The following is an 18,142-nucleotide window of genomic DNA, read 5'->3' on the forward strand; positions in this document are numbered from 1 at the left end:
GTACATGTAAGAAAACTGAAATATTTAAGAATCTATATATTGAGTATAATTGAACAGCACAGAAAAGCCTTGGGCATCAGTTCCTCATACCAAAACAAGAGAAAATGTCCATATCAACGTTTGCCCAAAACACATTTAATTCATGAGTTATAGCTGAAAGAGTGTATTTACAGCAAGCACTCAAAATGTCCTTCATGAGATTCAATTCACACCTCAACACATCTCATCAATGACCATTGCATCTGTTCAAAGATACCAGGGTAGTTGTGGAAAGTATGACTGGCACCAATATTGCGATGGTAAAATGCCTCTTAATTCCCATCAGGAGCTGCATACACAAGAGTTTTAGGTGTCCCCACAGGTAAAAATCCAGAGGATGCATAACTGACGAGGGTGGAAGCCATGCAGTGGGTCCTCCTATACCTAGCCATTGGTCATGATAGGTGTTATTGAGAACATCTTGCACAGCATGGCTAAAATGTGCTGGAACACCATCATGCATGTACCTCATTACTGCTCTGACTGCCAGTGGCAGATCGTGTAAGAGCAAATCTCAATAGTGGTTGCCTGTAAACCAATGTGGCAAAACATGTGGGCCTACCAGTCACCAGCGATCCCTTCCCAACTGCTGCTGGTGTCTAGAATGGATTACACCATGAGGATTCTCCTCTGCCCACTGGTGCTGGTTGTGAATACTGATGACTGCTGTTCCTACAAAACACGCCTCGTCTATTAACAGCACTGATGAAACAAAAATGCCCAGCACTTTCTTGTATAAAACAGTACTCTTTCAGCTATAACGCACAAATTAAATGTTTCTTGTCACATTTTGATACTGGTACTTTCTCTTGTTTTGTTATGTCGAACTTGTGCCTAATGTTTGCCTCCAACTCTCAGCCATAGTCTGCATAATTAGAGTAAGAAGGATAGTACCTGTCAGTGCATTGTTTCCATGGAAACCAAATGCAAACTAATATTAGTTACACTGATATGTTGGGTTTTTGGACTTTATCCATCGTCCTGGTTTTTAAGATAACAAATAAAAACACGACGTTTCGGAAACTGGATCTGTTTCCATCCTCAGGTGAAGGAAAACACCTATTCAGTTGGGTCCATTAGAAAGAGCTAGCCTCAATCAGTGATTGACGATGGATAAAGTCCAAAAACCCAACATATCAGTGTGTTATACACCATCGTCAGAATCCTATAGTAACTACTAATATTAGTTAGTTATAACAGAATCAGAAGATGACAAAAATAGATTAAAATGCATATTCAGTGAAATCGTGATTTAAAAGTATCCTTCCAAGGATGTAATGAGTAAGAACAATCATTCAAAGGATTATTTGTGGAAATTGCAGTTAAAGATTTGAACTGTTGAATTTTCAATGTATGTTTTGCTGCTAGTAATAAACTAACTAAAGGCCATGCCATAGCTCAAGCGGTTAGTTGCTGGCTTCCCACTGTGATCTAGGTTCAACTCGGGTCCGGTCAAGTGGGATTTGTGAAGGACAAAGTGGCTCTGGGGCAGGTTTTGTCAGAGTACTTCGGTTTCCCCTGCCAATCTTCAGTCCACCAATTCCTCCACAATCACCCTCACCTATCATCTGGGGCTGGTACAATAGGCCAGGAGTGGCCGCAGTACAAGTAACTTAGTCCCACCCCACTAGCAATAAAAAAAAAAAACAATAATGAGGAAAATCAACAAAAATAAACACAAAAAAGAGAATGTTCTGTAATAGATTAAAAGAAGTGCCAGTGCTTTGGCCAGAATATGACTGCATTTCCTATCAGTATCTTAATGTGCAGTAGTTAAAACTTTAATAAAGAAGGAATAAAACTCAAGAAATTAAAATTTACCCATTCAAGTAAAGAAGAGGGAAAAAAGAGATGGGGAACAAGGATTCAAATTTCATCCTGAAAATCTGCTGCAATACTTGCACATCATTTTGACCGCCTTAGCTACTGTACATATTTGCAACAGGCAAATTTCCTCTATTACATCTGTGGTGGGAAAGTGAAAAGTTAAACTTTTAGGTGCATTTGCAACCTTGCTGAGTGCCTATTAATTTTGCATATTTTGCTATGAAATAATCTGAGAGCCACACTAATCAATTTTTAATGAAATTTGGTATTAGCAAAATTTACTAAAACTGTGTGGCAACCTCACTCTCCACTTATATCAGACAAGTGTAACAGCCACTTTACATGAAGACCTATAAGTGTTTCTGCATATATCTCATTAAATATTACTGGAGAGAAAAATGTTTTGAACAAGAGTTGCAGAGAAGAATGAATTGCATATTTTATGTCAAATATACTACATACAAGTCTTACAATTTTTTAGATAGTGACTATATTTTTACTTACATAATCGGCAAACAACCATGACCTCCTCAACACAATAAAAAATTTGGGTGCATATACAAATTTAATTTAGACTACATTAAAATTAAATTAGTTTCATACTGGATTAACGTGGTGCTCTGTCAAATATTGTGGACCTGCTGTTAAGCGGTGACAACATACATTCATGCAACAATAGAGGAACGGTGTTTTCTTGTGCGGTCTGAGCTGAGGGGTTATAGGCAGGGAAGAGTTTGGAACTTAGGAATTGTGGGATATGTGTCAGACAGTAAGAATGTACATGGACAGGGTTAAAATCCATTACCAGGAAACGACTAGTGAAGACAGAAAACATTATATGTGCTGTCATTACAGTGATATTTGGACTGTCTAATTCAGTGAGACTGTTATAATTACTTGTAGTTACGATGTGTAAGTGGCCAGTATATTGAGTTACCAATCCAAACACCATCTCTAGTCACTCAAAATCGTGACAATATTATTCTGAAGTGCATACTAAACAGTATATAAATAAATATAAATTTTGCTTAATGTGCATAACAACAGTGATCATTGGAAACATAATAATGATTACTTATTCCTGCATTATATAGTGCTCACCAGTGCAAAACATAGAAATAACAAGAATGTTAGAGACTTATGTAGAGGTATAAATGAATTTAAGAATGGTTACCACCCTGGAACTAACTTGGTAAAGAATGAAAATTGTGATCTGCTTGCAGATGGAAATACACATAGTTTGGCCATTAGTACCAGATCCTAGTCCTTTTGAGGTTGAAATTGCTATTGCGAAGTACTGATAAAAATTTGGCAGAACTGATTCAAGCAGGAGGTGAAACAGTATATGAGACCTATAAACTCAATACTTCCATTTGGAATATGGAAGAAGTGACTCAGCAATGGCAAAAATCTGTTGTTGTACCAACTTACAAGAAGGGTGATAAAAATAAGTGTAGTAATTATCAAGGCATAAAAATGTTATCAACTTCATACAAAATATCCAGTATCCTATCTAAGTCAAGTCCATGTGTAAACAAAATTATTGGGGGTCACCAATGGGGGTTCTGGAATCTGACATAACAGGTCAACTACTGATCAGATTTTTTGCATCTGTCAGACACTGAAGAGAAAATGAGAGTACAATGAGACAGTACATCAGTTATTCATATAGTTCAAGAAAGCCTAGTTAGGAGAGGCATTTGTTTGATATGTTTTCTACACAAAATGGTCTAAAATAAGCAGATAATTTATCACTGTTACTTTCAAAATTTAATTTATAATATGCCATTAGGAAAGTCCAAGGAAACCAGTTGGGACTGAAATTGATGGGACACATCAGCTTGTAGTCTATGTTGATGATATAAATATATTGGAAGATAACATAAATACCATAAAAACGCAAAGAATCTCTAACTGATGTTAATAAAGAGGTTGGTCTAGATGCAGGGCTTGAGGTGGGGTGGGATGGCATCCCGGTTCTTTTCTAAATGGCTTAAAAGGATCCCGTTACTTCTTTGGCAGTAAATGCAATGTACAATATCCAGGGCTTGAGGTGGGGCGGGATGTGGCAGGATGGCATCACGGTTCTATTTTCATTCCACCTCAAGCACTGTCTAGATGTAAACACAGAGAAGATTAAGTACGTATTGGTGTCTCATCACGAGAATGCAGGGGAAAATAATAACATTGAGACGGCTAATGTACCCTTTGAAAATGTGGCAAAGTTCAAATATTTAGGAGTAACAGTATGAATCAAAATTTGATTCATGAGGAAATTAAGAGCAGATTAAATCTGGTTAAGGCCTACTACCATTTAGTTCAGAACCTTCTGTCTTCTCAGCTGCTGTCTATAACATGAAAATTAAAATACAGACTATAATTTTGCTCGTGGTTTTGTACTGGCATGAAACTTGGGAAGAACGCAGACTGTGGGTGCTTGAGAACGGGGTAATGAGGTGAATTTGGACTGAAGAGGAATGAACTAGCAGTAGGGCAGAGAATAAAGCATATTGAACAGCTTCGTAACTTGCACTTCTTGCCGAATATAATTTGAATGATCAAGACAAGGTGGATGAGATGAACAAACCATGTAACATGTAAGGGGTAGAAAAGGAATGCATATAGGATTTTTGTTGGAAAGCCAAAAGGAAATAAACAACTAGACATACATGGGAGGATAATATTAAACTTGATCTTAGAGAACTAGAATGGGGCGATGTGGACTGGTTTAGTCTGGCTCAGGATAAGTACCAGTGGCAGGCTGCTGTGAACACAGTAATGAAACTTCAGGTTTCATAAAATGTTGGCAGATTCTTGAGTAGCTGAACCACTGTTGACATCTCAAGAAGGAGTTGGTTCCATGGAGTTAGTGGTGGGGCATGACTTGTTGAAGTGCTAGACTAATCTTAGAGCAGAGGGAGGTTGTGAAAGTTCTGGCAATTGAGTATATACATCGTACAAGACAAGTATGGAAATATGAGCTAGAAATTGATTAAATTAAGGAACAGAAGGGAAAGGAAATCTAAACTATGAAAAGATGGTCTCTCCTGAGTCTGTTTGCTATTTATGGGGGTGTGGACCTGCTTCAAAGCAGAGAATGACCGCTCAACAAGTGAACTAGTTGTTGGAATAGTTAACAACAAGGCACATAATTCTGTGACTTGTGGTAATACTGTACTCAAGACTTTGAAGCAATAAATTATTTGAGGAGGTCTGAAACATTCATTTTAAAAATTTCTTCTGCTGAATAAGTAACTGAAAGTTCAGTTTTCAGGAAAAGTTAATCAAAATATCATTCATATGATTCAATAACAACTCATAAGCATCAGCTGGAAACTTTCCATAGTAGTGTTTAAATTTTCTAAAGTTCAGAAGTGAAATGAACTTTAGTTTGAAAATTTTGGAGAACTTATTTTAACTGCCCTTTCATAGTATAAATTATTTCACAGCACAGCTGGTGATACAAAGGTCATCACTCATTATCAAGCAACGGGATTTCTTGTCTCCTTGACAGATATTCCGAGCGTTCTTTATCTCCTTGTGAGTAGCTCTTTCTTTCCAAAGCTGTTCAAAACTATTATGTTTCTCTGTTACACAATACTGAAATTCTTCCACTTTTCTGAAATAGTAACTGATGATGTTGCTTTTGGTTTACATGATTTAGAAAAGTTTTCTGATTTGCAATAATACTCCTGAAAATATTTTCAGGTAAAAAATGAAGTCAAATTTTGAATATCATGACCTCCTCATGCAGAAATATACATTTCAACATTCCATTCTTCCCTGCTTGCTTCAGTAGCTTGTGTGCTCTGCAAGCATCCAGCAACTGAAGTGTGTTAACATTTCTTGTTTGGCTACCATGGTAGCTTGTAATACAGACCATCACTGCTTGGAGAGTTATGCATTCCCTCCTTCCCTCAATCCTGCACTACATTGTGCTTTCAAATTATACCTGTGCTCACAAATGGCTAGTGTAAGCCACGAGGAACTGGCAAACAAGCCTATGATTTTCTGGATAGAAGTAGCAGATAATGTATTAGTCAGTTGCTTCTTCTGCTAAGTATCAATGAACCACAAAAGTAATACTTCAGAATAGGCCTAATACAAGAAATAATGAACATTCCACCACGGATTTTGACTTCTCACTAATTTGAGTCTGAATTATCTAGCATGTGAATTTAATGTCCATTTATATATTACTAGGATAAAGCCCAGTGTCATTTAAATAGGGAATTTTTACAAATTTCATAAAAAATGCCTAACTTCAGTAACTTCAAAAATTTTGAAGGGAAAGACAGACATATTTATATGATGATATTGAATTTGGCAACAGGACATCATAGTGTCCATTATCCGGTTCATCACTAAACAAGAGACATATATTTCTTTCAGTCACAACACGATCAACACGCAATGACTGATGAGTGATTTAGCCTTCAAAATAAATAATGATAGACAGTATAAATTTAAGTAATAGCTATTATTTCCACACTAACATCATACACTCCATTTCTTCCCCACATACATTCTGTAAGCCTCTCTTGAATTATGTAATATGCAGACACATATTATTCTGTATGATCTCTGATGCAATAAAAAGGCAAAACCTTTCCCAGTCATTGTACACACTTTTAAATACATTCTACTGAATCTTCCAATAGTACACCGAGGCTTGAAAATAAACACTTTCCATCTGTAGCTAATTTCCACAGATTGCCCTTCCATTTATGCACTCTTAAGGTACAGGTCCCCCTAACAGGCCATGGAGGCCCATAGGGTAATGAGATGTCAAGGGCCACAGCACAGCTGGAAGGATAGGTCAAATATTTTCTCCAGTGACCTCATCGAGAATCGAATCTACGATATTCTGGCTTGCAGTATAATGCCTCAACTAACTACGCTACCATGTGCTCTCATTTATCCACTCTTACATGTATTAAATCACTGAATATGTATGATATTAAAATGGACATTTTTTCAGCAAACAGCAAGACTGCGATGCCACCTAGTGGTCAATTCTGTAACCACTGCCATACCTTTCCATTGATGAAACTGTATGAACATCGCAGGTAGCCTTCAACTTCATATACCTATGATATAAGGGAAGAATTCATTGTAATCTTGATTATTTAATTTATATTTTCTCCTGCCAAATGTACCTGTTAACTGTACACTGTATATTTTTACAATCTTATACATCCTAGACTAGATTAAATAGAAGTTTCAGGGTCAAAGAATTAAATTACTACAGAACTAATGATGTAACTTCACTGGTCAAATTATGTTGCTATATTTTAACATACTATTGTGAGTCAAGAAAACTCACAAACATATAAACCAACTGCAACAGGCATAAGAGAATATGACTATAATGGGCAGAATTAGGAACTTTTAAGTGCTAAACCATTGACAGCAGCAGAACAGAATGCACAGATTGATGGTTTGACATGTACAGGAAGTGGGAGAAGACATCAAAACAAGAATGATACACATAATAACATGAAAGAGCCTCCACAGAAATATGAAAGGAACAAATGTAAGCTGGAAAATGACAGATATTATAAGAAAGTATGGCACATGAGATAACATGGAAGAAGATTAAAGGGAGATATTATCAAACCTGGAGAGGGTACATACTGAGAGAAAAGAAAATATTTTGAAATGATGCCCAAATCCAAACCTGATGTCAGAAACGGCTCTATACCATCAGATTAAGGAAATAAGAATATAACAACGCCAAAATTATAACTTCTGCTAAGTCAGTTATCACAGTAAATCTCACAACACAATGTCTCAAGTCACAGATGTGACAGAAAAATTGCACCAACTACAGAAACATATGGTGGAGGAGGTTTCTTAGTTCCTACATATTACACACCCACTGAGTGGTCGTGACATCAATCTGTCTCCTAGTAATTTGTTTACTCAATGGATTGGGATTACTGATCATCCTTGTGCTTTAATACATGTATAGGTCATGTTATATTATACAAAATATCAAAAATAATGTTGAGGATATGCCTGTGACACAAGAAATATGAATAGAAATGTTAAAATCATCCCCAGTGCACTATTCATACATATGTTTGTAAAATGGCATAAACAGGCCATACACACATGTAAGGTTTGAGGTTCTCACAGCAGTGGTTATGAAGTTGTTCTATATTCTGGAATATAACGCCTTGCTACCTGCTTCATGCTGGTTTTTTGAACTTGAAGATGTTTTGACATGTTTCTCTGAAATGTTGGCTGACTTTCAATGGACTACCCACCGTTACATCCCAGAAGAGAGAACTCTTCATATGCACAAGGTTTTATACGTAGACTTGAACTGTACTAGAGAAAACTGTGGTTCAGTCTGCAACAGATCAAAACAACCATCAGCCACCAACATGTGCAACAAGGAGTCAAATGTTAAGGGCACAGATTTAATAGCCATGTTCAAAATCTTGTGGTTAGTGGCAGAAAACAATCAAGAATTCTGCAGACTTTATTTTTCATCTTGGCCAAGAACTTCATCCACCATTTTCTTTTTCAACAAGCTGTTATGCAATCACATAAGAAAAGATGTGCTATTTGTTGTGCCATGGTGTATATTAATAGAATCTAATTAATGAATACACCAAAATGCTATTCCATATGGGTTAATGTTGGTTATGAGGAAAGGGAAAATATAACCATGCACCTTTTAGAAGATGAACAAATAACATCACTATTGGACATCACCACAGTTCTAACCTGTTCTAAATCTGGGTGTGTGTGAACAGCAGAACTGTAGTTAAAGTCTCTGGGACAAGTTTCAATGGCTTTGTACTAGCTTGGTGTCTGCACATATATACAAAAGTATTCCTGCAGTTAAGGGCTACTCTTACTGACAAGGAGTAATTAAACAAATTTTTAACTGAAAGGTTGGGAATTTATTACAGGTTCTGATTATGTTATTTCTCTCAAAACTCCTCAATTTTCTTTTATCTTTCGTCTGTTCTAGAAAGAGATACAGTACTGTACAATTTCCAACTTCACTTTACTATAAATTTAACATCCTGACATATCTTTATGTTCTGTTATTTGTCAACCAGGTTGTGTCATGAGAATATGATAAACACAATGAAAAATCTACAAGTTCTGGATACATAATCTGATTAATCAAGATTAGCATCTTAACATTTGCTCAACTTTGGACTGCCAACACAGCTAATTTAAATGACACATTTCTGAGTTAATTTCATTGAATAAACTGTATTTCTAATTTTTTTCTAACATAATGAATCAGCTGTAGATATCAGATCTGTCACATATCTCGGTTTGAAAGGAAGCTATGATTATTCCCACATAAACCATTATCATGTGTGTAACACACTGTTTAAATCTGAGAACAAATGGTCATACTGTGGGCTACTATGTACATTTCATTAAGCGGCATTTTATAGCATTTCCACAATCACTTACATGTTTATTCTCATTCCTCTGCACCCAAGATTAATATCTACATATCATTACACTGATGCCTGAAATCATTTACAAAAATTTATAACTTTTTCTTATTGTCTTCCATTACTTTGAAACATGTATCATAGAAGTTGCATAATTTATATGTATACATAACTTCACATGAATTTAAAAATATATACATCATGAAATGTGCAGTGTGTAAAATTCTGTACTTCAATGCAGGACATAGCATTAGCCTAAATTAACAGTCATCAAGAATTTGTTGTGCACGTACAGTAACATAACGCCAGACAAAGATGATAAGTATATACATCACACCCAAGTTTACAGTGCCCCCAAAGTTTCTGTAACGATAGGCTCCCTTATATGAAATGTTTACAATTAATGCAAGGATTATATTCCAACAATGTTTAACAACCAGGTATTTCTAATAAACAAAGTTGCATCTGTTATTAACAAAGATCAGGTCTCAATATAACAATTAAGAGTGGGCAGAGTGATTATCACATATTTTCTTGCTTTTATTAAGTACAACCCTAAAATACAAACCTATATTATTTACAACACATTGGCAGCTTTACAGTGCCATATCATGGTCTAGTTACATGCAGAACATGTCTTTCATACCTCATGCAGAATCCATTTTATTTTTAAATGCGCAAAAACCTGATAACTCTTGTTACAGCAACTGTACTATACAGACCAAAATATCTGTTAGGTTAATAGTAATGTGCCATTAAGTTCACAGACTGAGTCCAAATTGTTTGCCTTCTGTGATATGTAAGTAGATTCTAAAGGCTTCTGGCAATGGGGTATAACACTCAAAATTAATGAGTTTTTAACTCTGTCCATTTCCACTATTCTAAAAACTAGAGAACACAACGTTTCAGAACCTGGAGCTGTCCCCCCCCCCCAACCTGAGGATTGAAAGAGATCCAGTTTCTGAAACGTTGTGTTCTGTAATTTTTAGAATATCAGACAATTGGCAAATCTCCAAAACCCAGTAATTCTGTGTGACATGTAATTTGGAAATGTTCATTGCTGAAATAGGATAGAAACTATACCACAGAAGTGAAATATGAATGCTAAGACTTAACAGCCACTACGCAAATGGTCACCTGACTGAATAATTAAAGCGGCTGTTATTCTGGTCAATACTGATTATTGCATAGTACCTTAAGCAAACCTGACATGCCCTGGCACAACTTGTACCAAAATAAAATGTTTTAAACCATCATATTTATTATTTTCTGAAAGAGTAGAGAATGGCAGCACTGTTAGTTTCAGTGAATTTAACAGTTACTAATCTGCACTGATACTGAAATGCAGCTGTAATCAAAATGGTTATTTTCTCAAGTAACTTTCATCAGTTAGTGTATCTTATTTATGATCTAACTGAAAACATTAAGTACAGTAATATAAGGTATCAAAAGATTTAAATTGAATAAAATCATTACTTCCCAATGGTCTTTGCTCTGTGATACCCTTTTGACATAAATTTTAAAAAAAGTTCATTATGCATGGTACTATATAAATTCTGTTTAACAGAGCAAGGTAATTTCCATCATGTGCAAACACAAAGTAGGTATTGCATTCTGTCCAAAATTTTTTAAAATATTTCTTACATACATTATAATAATCCAGTTTTACATACTTTCTCCATTAATGTACAGAAAATTATTGACAAAACGTGTACTTCATAATTAGTGATTTTTCCTTTTATAGATAAGATCTAATATGTACAATTTGGGCACAAGCCATATGGTCACTGGCCCCAGAAACAGAGAGATGACAAACATGACATTGACCTGCCTGCAGACACAATGTAAGGGGCTGATTATTATGACTTGTTATGGGGTGTTATAATCTGGTGAATCCATACTGTGTGTATCACTACTAATGGAGATCATATAACATTGTCCAAACAGCACGCAAGTCTCCTCCACGTAGCTTTATCTCAGTGTCAATTAACACAGATCATGTAGTTAAGTACCCACTACAAAGATGTGTAAAAATTGCTATATGAATCAATACTATAAAGCTAACGGGAGCGTGAAACCCTTATCTGTTACATAATTGCAATTTTGCACAAGTTCTTACATTCTGAGTGTTGCAGTTATGGCACATGTACAAATCGAATTGTGTTCCTGTATAGCACTATCACTTATTATTGTGGCATGGTCCTTTGTTCCCTTTTCTCAATAAGATGGAAAACTGACGACTGAAGTATAACACACCACATACTTTTAAATTGTTCTGGAATTAAGACTGGCCACTAGTTAATATCCATTACCATTGAAATTCTGGGATGTTCACAGTTGGTACCACTTCTTGTCTCTATATTTGAGCATAAGGGAGTGCGCCGAGTGGGAGAAGTTTTCCGCCTCAGACATCATCCGTTGTGTGCGTTCCTCTAGTTGACCCAGTTTCTCCCCTCTCTCCACTACCAACTGATGTGTCCTGGCAATGTCACCTGTCACTGATGTCACACGCTGACCCATGGCTTCAATATTTGCAGAAGGACCTGGAATAAGCTTGGCCACGCTACGGGATGCTCTGCCACTTGCTTCACCAACTAAAATAAGCAAAATATTCAAATTCAAGTTGACAGTGCAACAGAACTGGAGAAGTATGATTCTTTTTTTAAAAATAAGCTCTAAGAATTTATACCCCCTATGTCCCTTCCTGTGCTTTAGTGTATATGAGGAGGCTAGTAAGATATACAGATTAATAATTGCACAATGCGCTGATGCATTTCTGTGCATAATTTCCATTCGTATGGACTCAGTCCAATATAACCTAAGGATCTACACTGCTATGATGTTCCTAATTGTTAACGCATAACTAACTAACTAACTAACTAACTAACTAACTGACTAACTAACTTCATGGAGCTGAGCCCTTCTTGAGAAGCCACAAATTGTGCAGCTACTCAAGAACTTCCCAGCATTTTATGTACCCCAAAGGTTCAGCATCATGCTCGTCAGAACTCTCCACTGGTCCATATCCTGACCAGATCAATCCAGTCCATCCTATCTCTCCAAGATACATTTTAATATTGTCCACCCACCTACACCTTGGGTCTTCCTAGTGGTCTCTTTCCTTCTGGCATTCCCACAAATATCCTATATGCAGTCCTCTTTGCCCCATTCATGCTCATCCTCCTTGACTTGATCATTCTAATTATACTTGGAGAAGAGTACAAGTTATGAAGCTCCTCATTATGCAGTTTTCTCCAATATCTTATCACTTCATCTCTCTTCGGTCCAAATACTTTTCTCAGTACTATAGTCTGTAAGCACCTGCTCACGCTGGTTTCTCGCTTGTGGATTTCCTTCTTTTTTCTCCCACCCTGAAGATGGAGGCGATACGTTCCTCCGAAACGTCAGTTAACACAATATTCACATCCAAAAAGACTGCTTTCTTCATAGCCAGTGCCATGAAAACCTCATCTTACACCCTCAGTACATGTTCCTCCCTCAATGTCAGAGACAAAGTTTCATGCTCATACAGAACCACAGACAAAATTATAGTTTTCTATATTCTAATTTTTATATTTTTAGACAGCAGACTGAATGGTAGCAAGCACTGCACCTCTTAATTTCCTCCTGAATCAACTCTGATTTGTTACTGTCATTCCCAAAAACCTAAACTTTGCCACATTTTCAAAACATGTTAGCTATCTTCATGTCATGATGTTGCCATGCATTCTGGTGATGAGACAGCAACATTTAGTTTTTCATATATTTACTTCTAGACCAACCTCCTTGCTAGCATCAATTAAAGTTTCTGTGTTTTTCTTTATGGCATGTACTGTAAGTTATCACTCAGTAGATTCACATTATTAGCATTGACCACTAGTAAAAGCTTGACATACTACCAATCCCATGTGTGTATTTGCTCCCATTGATGATATTTGCTGTTAATAATTTGGATAAGTTTCAGACCAATAACTCTGTATATGTGATTGGTACCAGAAGGAATGACCACCTTCACATACCTTCAACACATTTATCATCCTATATTCAGACGTCAAGCTATTTAACACTCTGCCGTCAAACACCACAGCTTTAAAAAATGATAAAAAGCAATTTAGGTTTGATTTACGAAATTATTTGCAAAGTAACGCATTTTACTCTATTGATGAATTTGTTGAGCATGCAAGGGGCTCAAAAGTTAAGAGTTAATAAATGGTCTGTGTGCATGAATTACATACTGTTGAGACTTGCCTGTTGTAAGTGTAGTAGTATGTATGATGTCTGTTTTTGTTATGAATTTTAATACTTTATAATGTAACTGTTTTAATGATACGGCTTTCCAGTGTGTGTGGAGTGGCAAGGTGTGAATTTGACAGTGGTTTTTCCACAACCTATGTGTGTTGTCCTGACAACTTGAGCTATCTGTGTGAGGCTTGATTATACATTTTATTGGACCAAGGACGAATGATGTGTAGTCATCATGAATTTGTAATATGTGACATGTTTTATATCCAGCCCTATGGGGAGATGATTGGATCCATGAAGTGAAAAATAAATGTAAATGATGTGTCTTAATTTCAGTCCCATCTGGTTCTCTTGGACCTACCTAATGGCATATTCTAAAGTGAAGTTGAAAAGCAGTGGCGATAAAGCATCCCCTTGTTTTAGATCATTCTTGATAAGAAAATTATCAGACAAATATGAACCTATATGGACTTTACCACATGTTTCATTTAAATACATTTTAATCAGCCTGACTAGTTTCATGGGTATCCCAAACTCTATCAGAATATTGTATAAAACTGCCCACCTAACTGAATCATAAGCTTTCTTGAAGTCTATGAATAGCTGATGTACTGTCTCACTGTACGCCCTTTTTTCCTCTAGTATCTGACGAACGCAAAATATATGATCAGTGGTTGATGTGTTAAGTTGAAACCCACACTGATGATCCCCAATAATTTCATCTATGTATGGACTTAACCTTGAGAGAAGAATATTGTATAAAACTTTGTATGAAGTTGATAATGATATCCAACGATATTTACTACACTCAGTGTTATCACACTTCTTGGGAACTGATAAAATAATAGACTCCTTCCACTGATCAGGCAGTTTTTCCTTATCCCAAATAGAATTAATTAGCTTATGGATCTTAGAACGTAACATTTCCCCTTCTGCTTGAATAAGTTCTGCTGGAATTTGATCATTACCTGGTGATTTATACCTTTTCAATTTTGCAATAGCAATTTCAACTTCAAAAGGGCTAGGATCAGGTACGAATGGCTCAGCTGTATGTATTTCTAGCTGCCTAACATCACTGCCCCTATGTACATTTAATAACTGAGAGAAGTATTTCTTCACCTATTCAAAATGACGTGGGAATCTGCAAGTAAATCACCATTCTCATCCTTCACTAAGCTAATTCAAGGTTGGTAACCCTTCTTAAAGTCATTTATTCCTCTATACAGGTCTCTAATGTTCTTGTTCTTACTGTCTGTTGCAAGTTCATCAATTCTGTCTTTCAGATATTCCCTCTTTTTAATCCTAAAATTCCTGCTGGTTTAATTTCTTATATTGTTCAGATTATCTTCATTTATTTTGCATGGATTCTGTAACCACTGCAATTTGGCCTGTTTCCCCTGGTCTAATAATTTTGAGCATCCTTCATCGAACCACGGCTTATACTTCTTCAGTTCATAATAACCTAGACTCTCCTTGGCAGAAATACTGATGTTCTCTCTAAGAGTTTCTGCCCTGAATGATCAGACATTAAGTATACTTGAATGCTGCCGATTTGGTTGTGAGTCAGTCGTTAACACATACACAGATGTTTCATATGCATTCTATAGTTATGATGGCAAACTTATCTCCATGCAAAATTTCACATGTCCTGCTCCAATGATTATCAGTCACCAACAAATCAAAAGATAAATATAGATTTCATGAAGCCAAAATTATACAAAAAATTATCTCATTAAAATTTGTAATGTTTTTATTATCTATTATCACAAAATTTCAGAGCCCTACATCAAGCAACAGTAGCATACTCAAACCCCAGAAATTCACATTGTTCCTGTACTGATATTATTAAGTGTGGTAAATTAAAAATTACAAAGGTGGGGTTGCCTCTAGCATCATTATTTTATACCAAGTTTAATGAAGATCTATCAGTATTGTGACATGATGCCTGAAGGCCGAAATCGTGAAGCCAGAGGAGACGTCCATTGCTAGGCAACGGTTCGGTAAACACGTGACAACGCCGCTGCTAGGGCAGCAGATTCTTGGTAAACAACCCATTTCTGGGCAACACAAACACATGCCCATGGAACTGGTTAGCATATGAGAATGAACAGTGTTTTCTTTGGGTCCGCCCCGATGCTATATTTGGAGCAGAAGCTACTAGAAATAGGGCATAGTCTGCTGTACTGAGCCTGGACTGACAGAGGTCCTGTATATATTTAATACTTTCATTATCATGTTTAATATGTAAAATGTAAATATCCTTTACATTATGACAAATGACTTATACTGCAGACAATGACCCTAACAAAATACAGACCTGTCCTGTCATTAGAGAGGGCACCCCACAATAACAAGACCTAAACTGTCAAACAGTAATAAATATCCAGAAATGAGCCCCAGATTGGGCTCAACACCAAGACGGACTGACTGGCTGACCATCAGTCGCAACGTGACTTTGACTTGTCCTCTCCCCCACACAAGTATTAGAGAGGGCACCCCACAATAACAAGACCTAAACTGTCAAACAGTAATAAATATCCGGAAATGAGCCCCAGATTGGGCTCAACACCAAGACGGACTGACTGGCTGACCGTCAGTCGCAATGTGACTTTGACTTGTCCTCTCCCCCACACAAGTATTAGAGAGGGCACCCCACAATAACAAGACCTAAACTGTCAANGGTCGAATACCTCCACCATGACCCAGCGAGTGGTAGGAGGCAATGAAAAGGGGAAGTCTAAAATCTGAGACAGTAAAATAGGGTCATGAGTCCCAAGGGACTCGGACCTGAGAAAGACTGTGCTGGCAAAGGCCAGCAGCATATACAAAAGACAGACCTGTCCTCTCATCAGAGATGGCACCCACAAAAGAACAAGACTGTAACTATCAAACAGTAATAAATATCTGGTCATGGGCCCTAGGAGGGGGCTAGACACCAAGACTTACTGACTGACTGGCCGTCAGTCGCAATGTGACTTTGGCTTTTGTTGCCCTCTCATCAGAGAGGGTGCCCCACACTGTCAAACAGTAATAAATATCTGGACATAAGCTCCGGATTGGGCTCAATGCCAAGACGGACTGACTGACCGACCAAGACGGACTGACTGACTGACTGACCGACCGTCAGTCACAACGTGACTTTGAGTTTGACCTTGTACTGACAGAGGATTTGTGTGTAACACAAAAGGAAGAATTTTCAATAACATGCTGATGTGCGAAATGTACACTTGATGAAAGACCAGGCATATTCATAAGAGACAAACCCATCTTGTCAAAGAGAATGTTACATAAGGATTATTACCACAAGAATTTAGTTGAAATAATCTGTGGTCATGGGTTTCAAGGGGCTTGATGTCAAGATGAACTGATTGGCGGTAAACTGCCAGTCATAAAGTAACTCTGACTTTAACTTGCTAGAATTAGAATCCTGTGTAGAGGTGGGGTCAAATACACTCCACCACAGCCCTGCTAGTTGAAGGAGGTGAAGAAATGGTAAACCAGTACCTGGCCCTTCAGGGTGGGGGAGTCTCGAATCTGAGACAATAAAATGTGGTCATGACTCTCAGAGGACTCCAACCTGACAATGACTGTGCAGGCAAAGACCAGCAGCAATTGTAAACGATAGACACATCCACTTGTTAGAGAAGATGTTTCATAAGGACTATAACCACAAGTGTTCAGTTGGAAAATAAAATTACTGGTCGTGAAACTCAAGGGGCTTGTTGCCAAGATGAACTGACTGGCAGTAATTGCCAGTAGTAAAGTAACTCTGACTCGACTAGAATTAGAATTGGGAGAGTTGGCAGTCAAAAATGACTGAGTACAGATAGCAAGAATGGAATTAGGCTGGGAAAGGAAGAATTCATGTGTGCTGCAGTGACAGTGAAACCATCATAAATCCATTGTTAGGATACAACTAGTGAAGACTGAGATCACTTATGTGTGTGTGTGTGTGTGTAACAGTGAACCATAAAGTGTGGAAATCAGCGATAGCGCTATATTACTTGTAGTTACAAGTTGAGTGTATAAGCGGTCGGTAAATCCAACCATCCGATCCAAAACCCATATAACAGTCACACAACCCTAAAATATGTGACAGTATGGTCAAAAGCTATTACAGGGATTGGGACTGATACGAGGGAACAAGGACACTTTCCTCCTTTCCTTATAGAGGAGACAAGCTAACAATATTCATAAGAAGTTCTGGGATGAACTTATGATGCTTAGATTATGATCTTCTTGGATGTGACACTGTGTAGTTGAGTATCAATCTGCTCTTCTGTTTTATATTATGATTGAGACAACAGGCTTCTTTGAAACATTGGTACCTACCAAGCAAACTACATGGCATCTCATCACAGAATCTTAAGGTTCACAACCATCAGGAAATCAGATCTCACTTATGATGCTTATTTCAGTCAGTATAGTGATGGGCTATGGGTTGCACAACTCAGGAATCATGACTTGATCTAGTGACAAGGTTAAGAATATATGGATCTATATCTCCACTCCTGCATACATCTTAAGGGTATGGTGCTTAACTGATTAAGCACAGGGAAAACTTTATATTACCTTAATTTCCCCTTATATGTTTACAACTG

The 18,142-nt window shown here is 37.1% G+C and overlaps 1 protein-coding gene across 4 annotated transcripts in view; it reads right to left on the reverse strand.

Annotated features, from left to right (window-relative positions):
• Positions 1–8,760: 8,760 nt before the first annotated feature.
• The window catches only part of LOC111872575 (syntaxin-binding protein 5), a gene marked incomplete at its 5' end in the record, with an annotated part of 121,891 nt that continues 112,509 nt past the window's right edge, over positions 8,761–18,142 (reverse strand). For all 4 annotated transcript variants that reach the window (XM_023866626.2, XM_023866627.2, XM_023866624.2 and 1 more), the window contains 1 exon segment: positions 8,761–11,893. In XM_023866626.2, coding sequence (XP_023722394.2) covers positions 11,631–11,893 — 263 coding nt within the window.

Source organism: Cryptotermes secundus, unplaced genomic scaffold, assembly GCF_002891405.2.
Source record: "Cryptotermes secundus unplaced genomic scaffold, Csec_1.0 scaffold1093, whole genome shotgun sequence".
NCBI lineage: Eukaryota > Metazoa > Arthropoda > Insecta > Blattodea > Kalotermitidae > Cryptotermes > Cryptotermes secundus.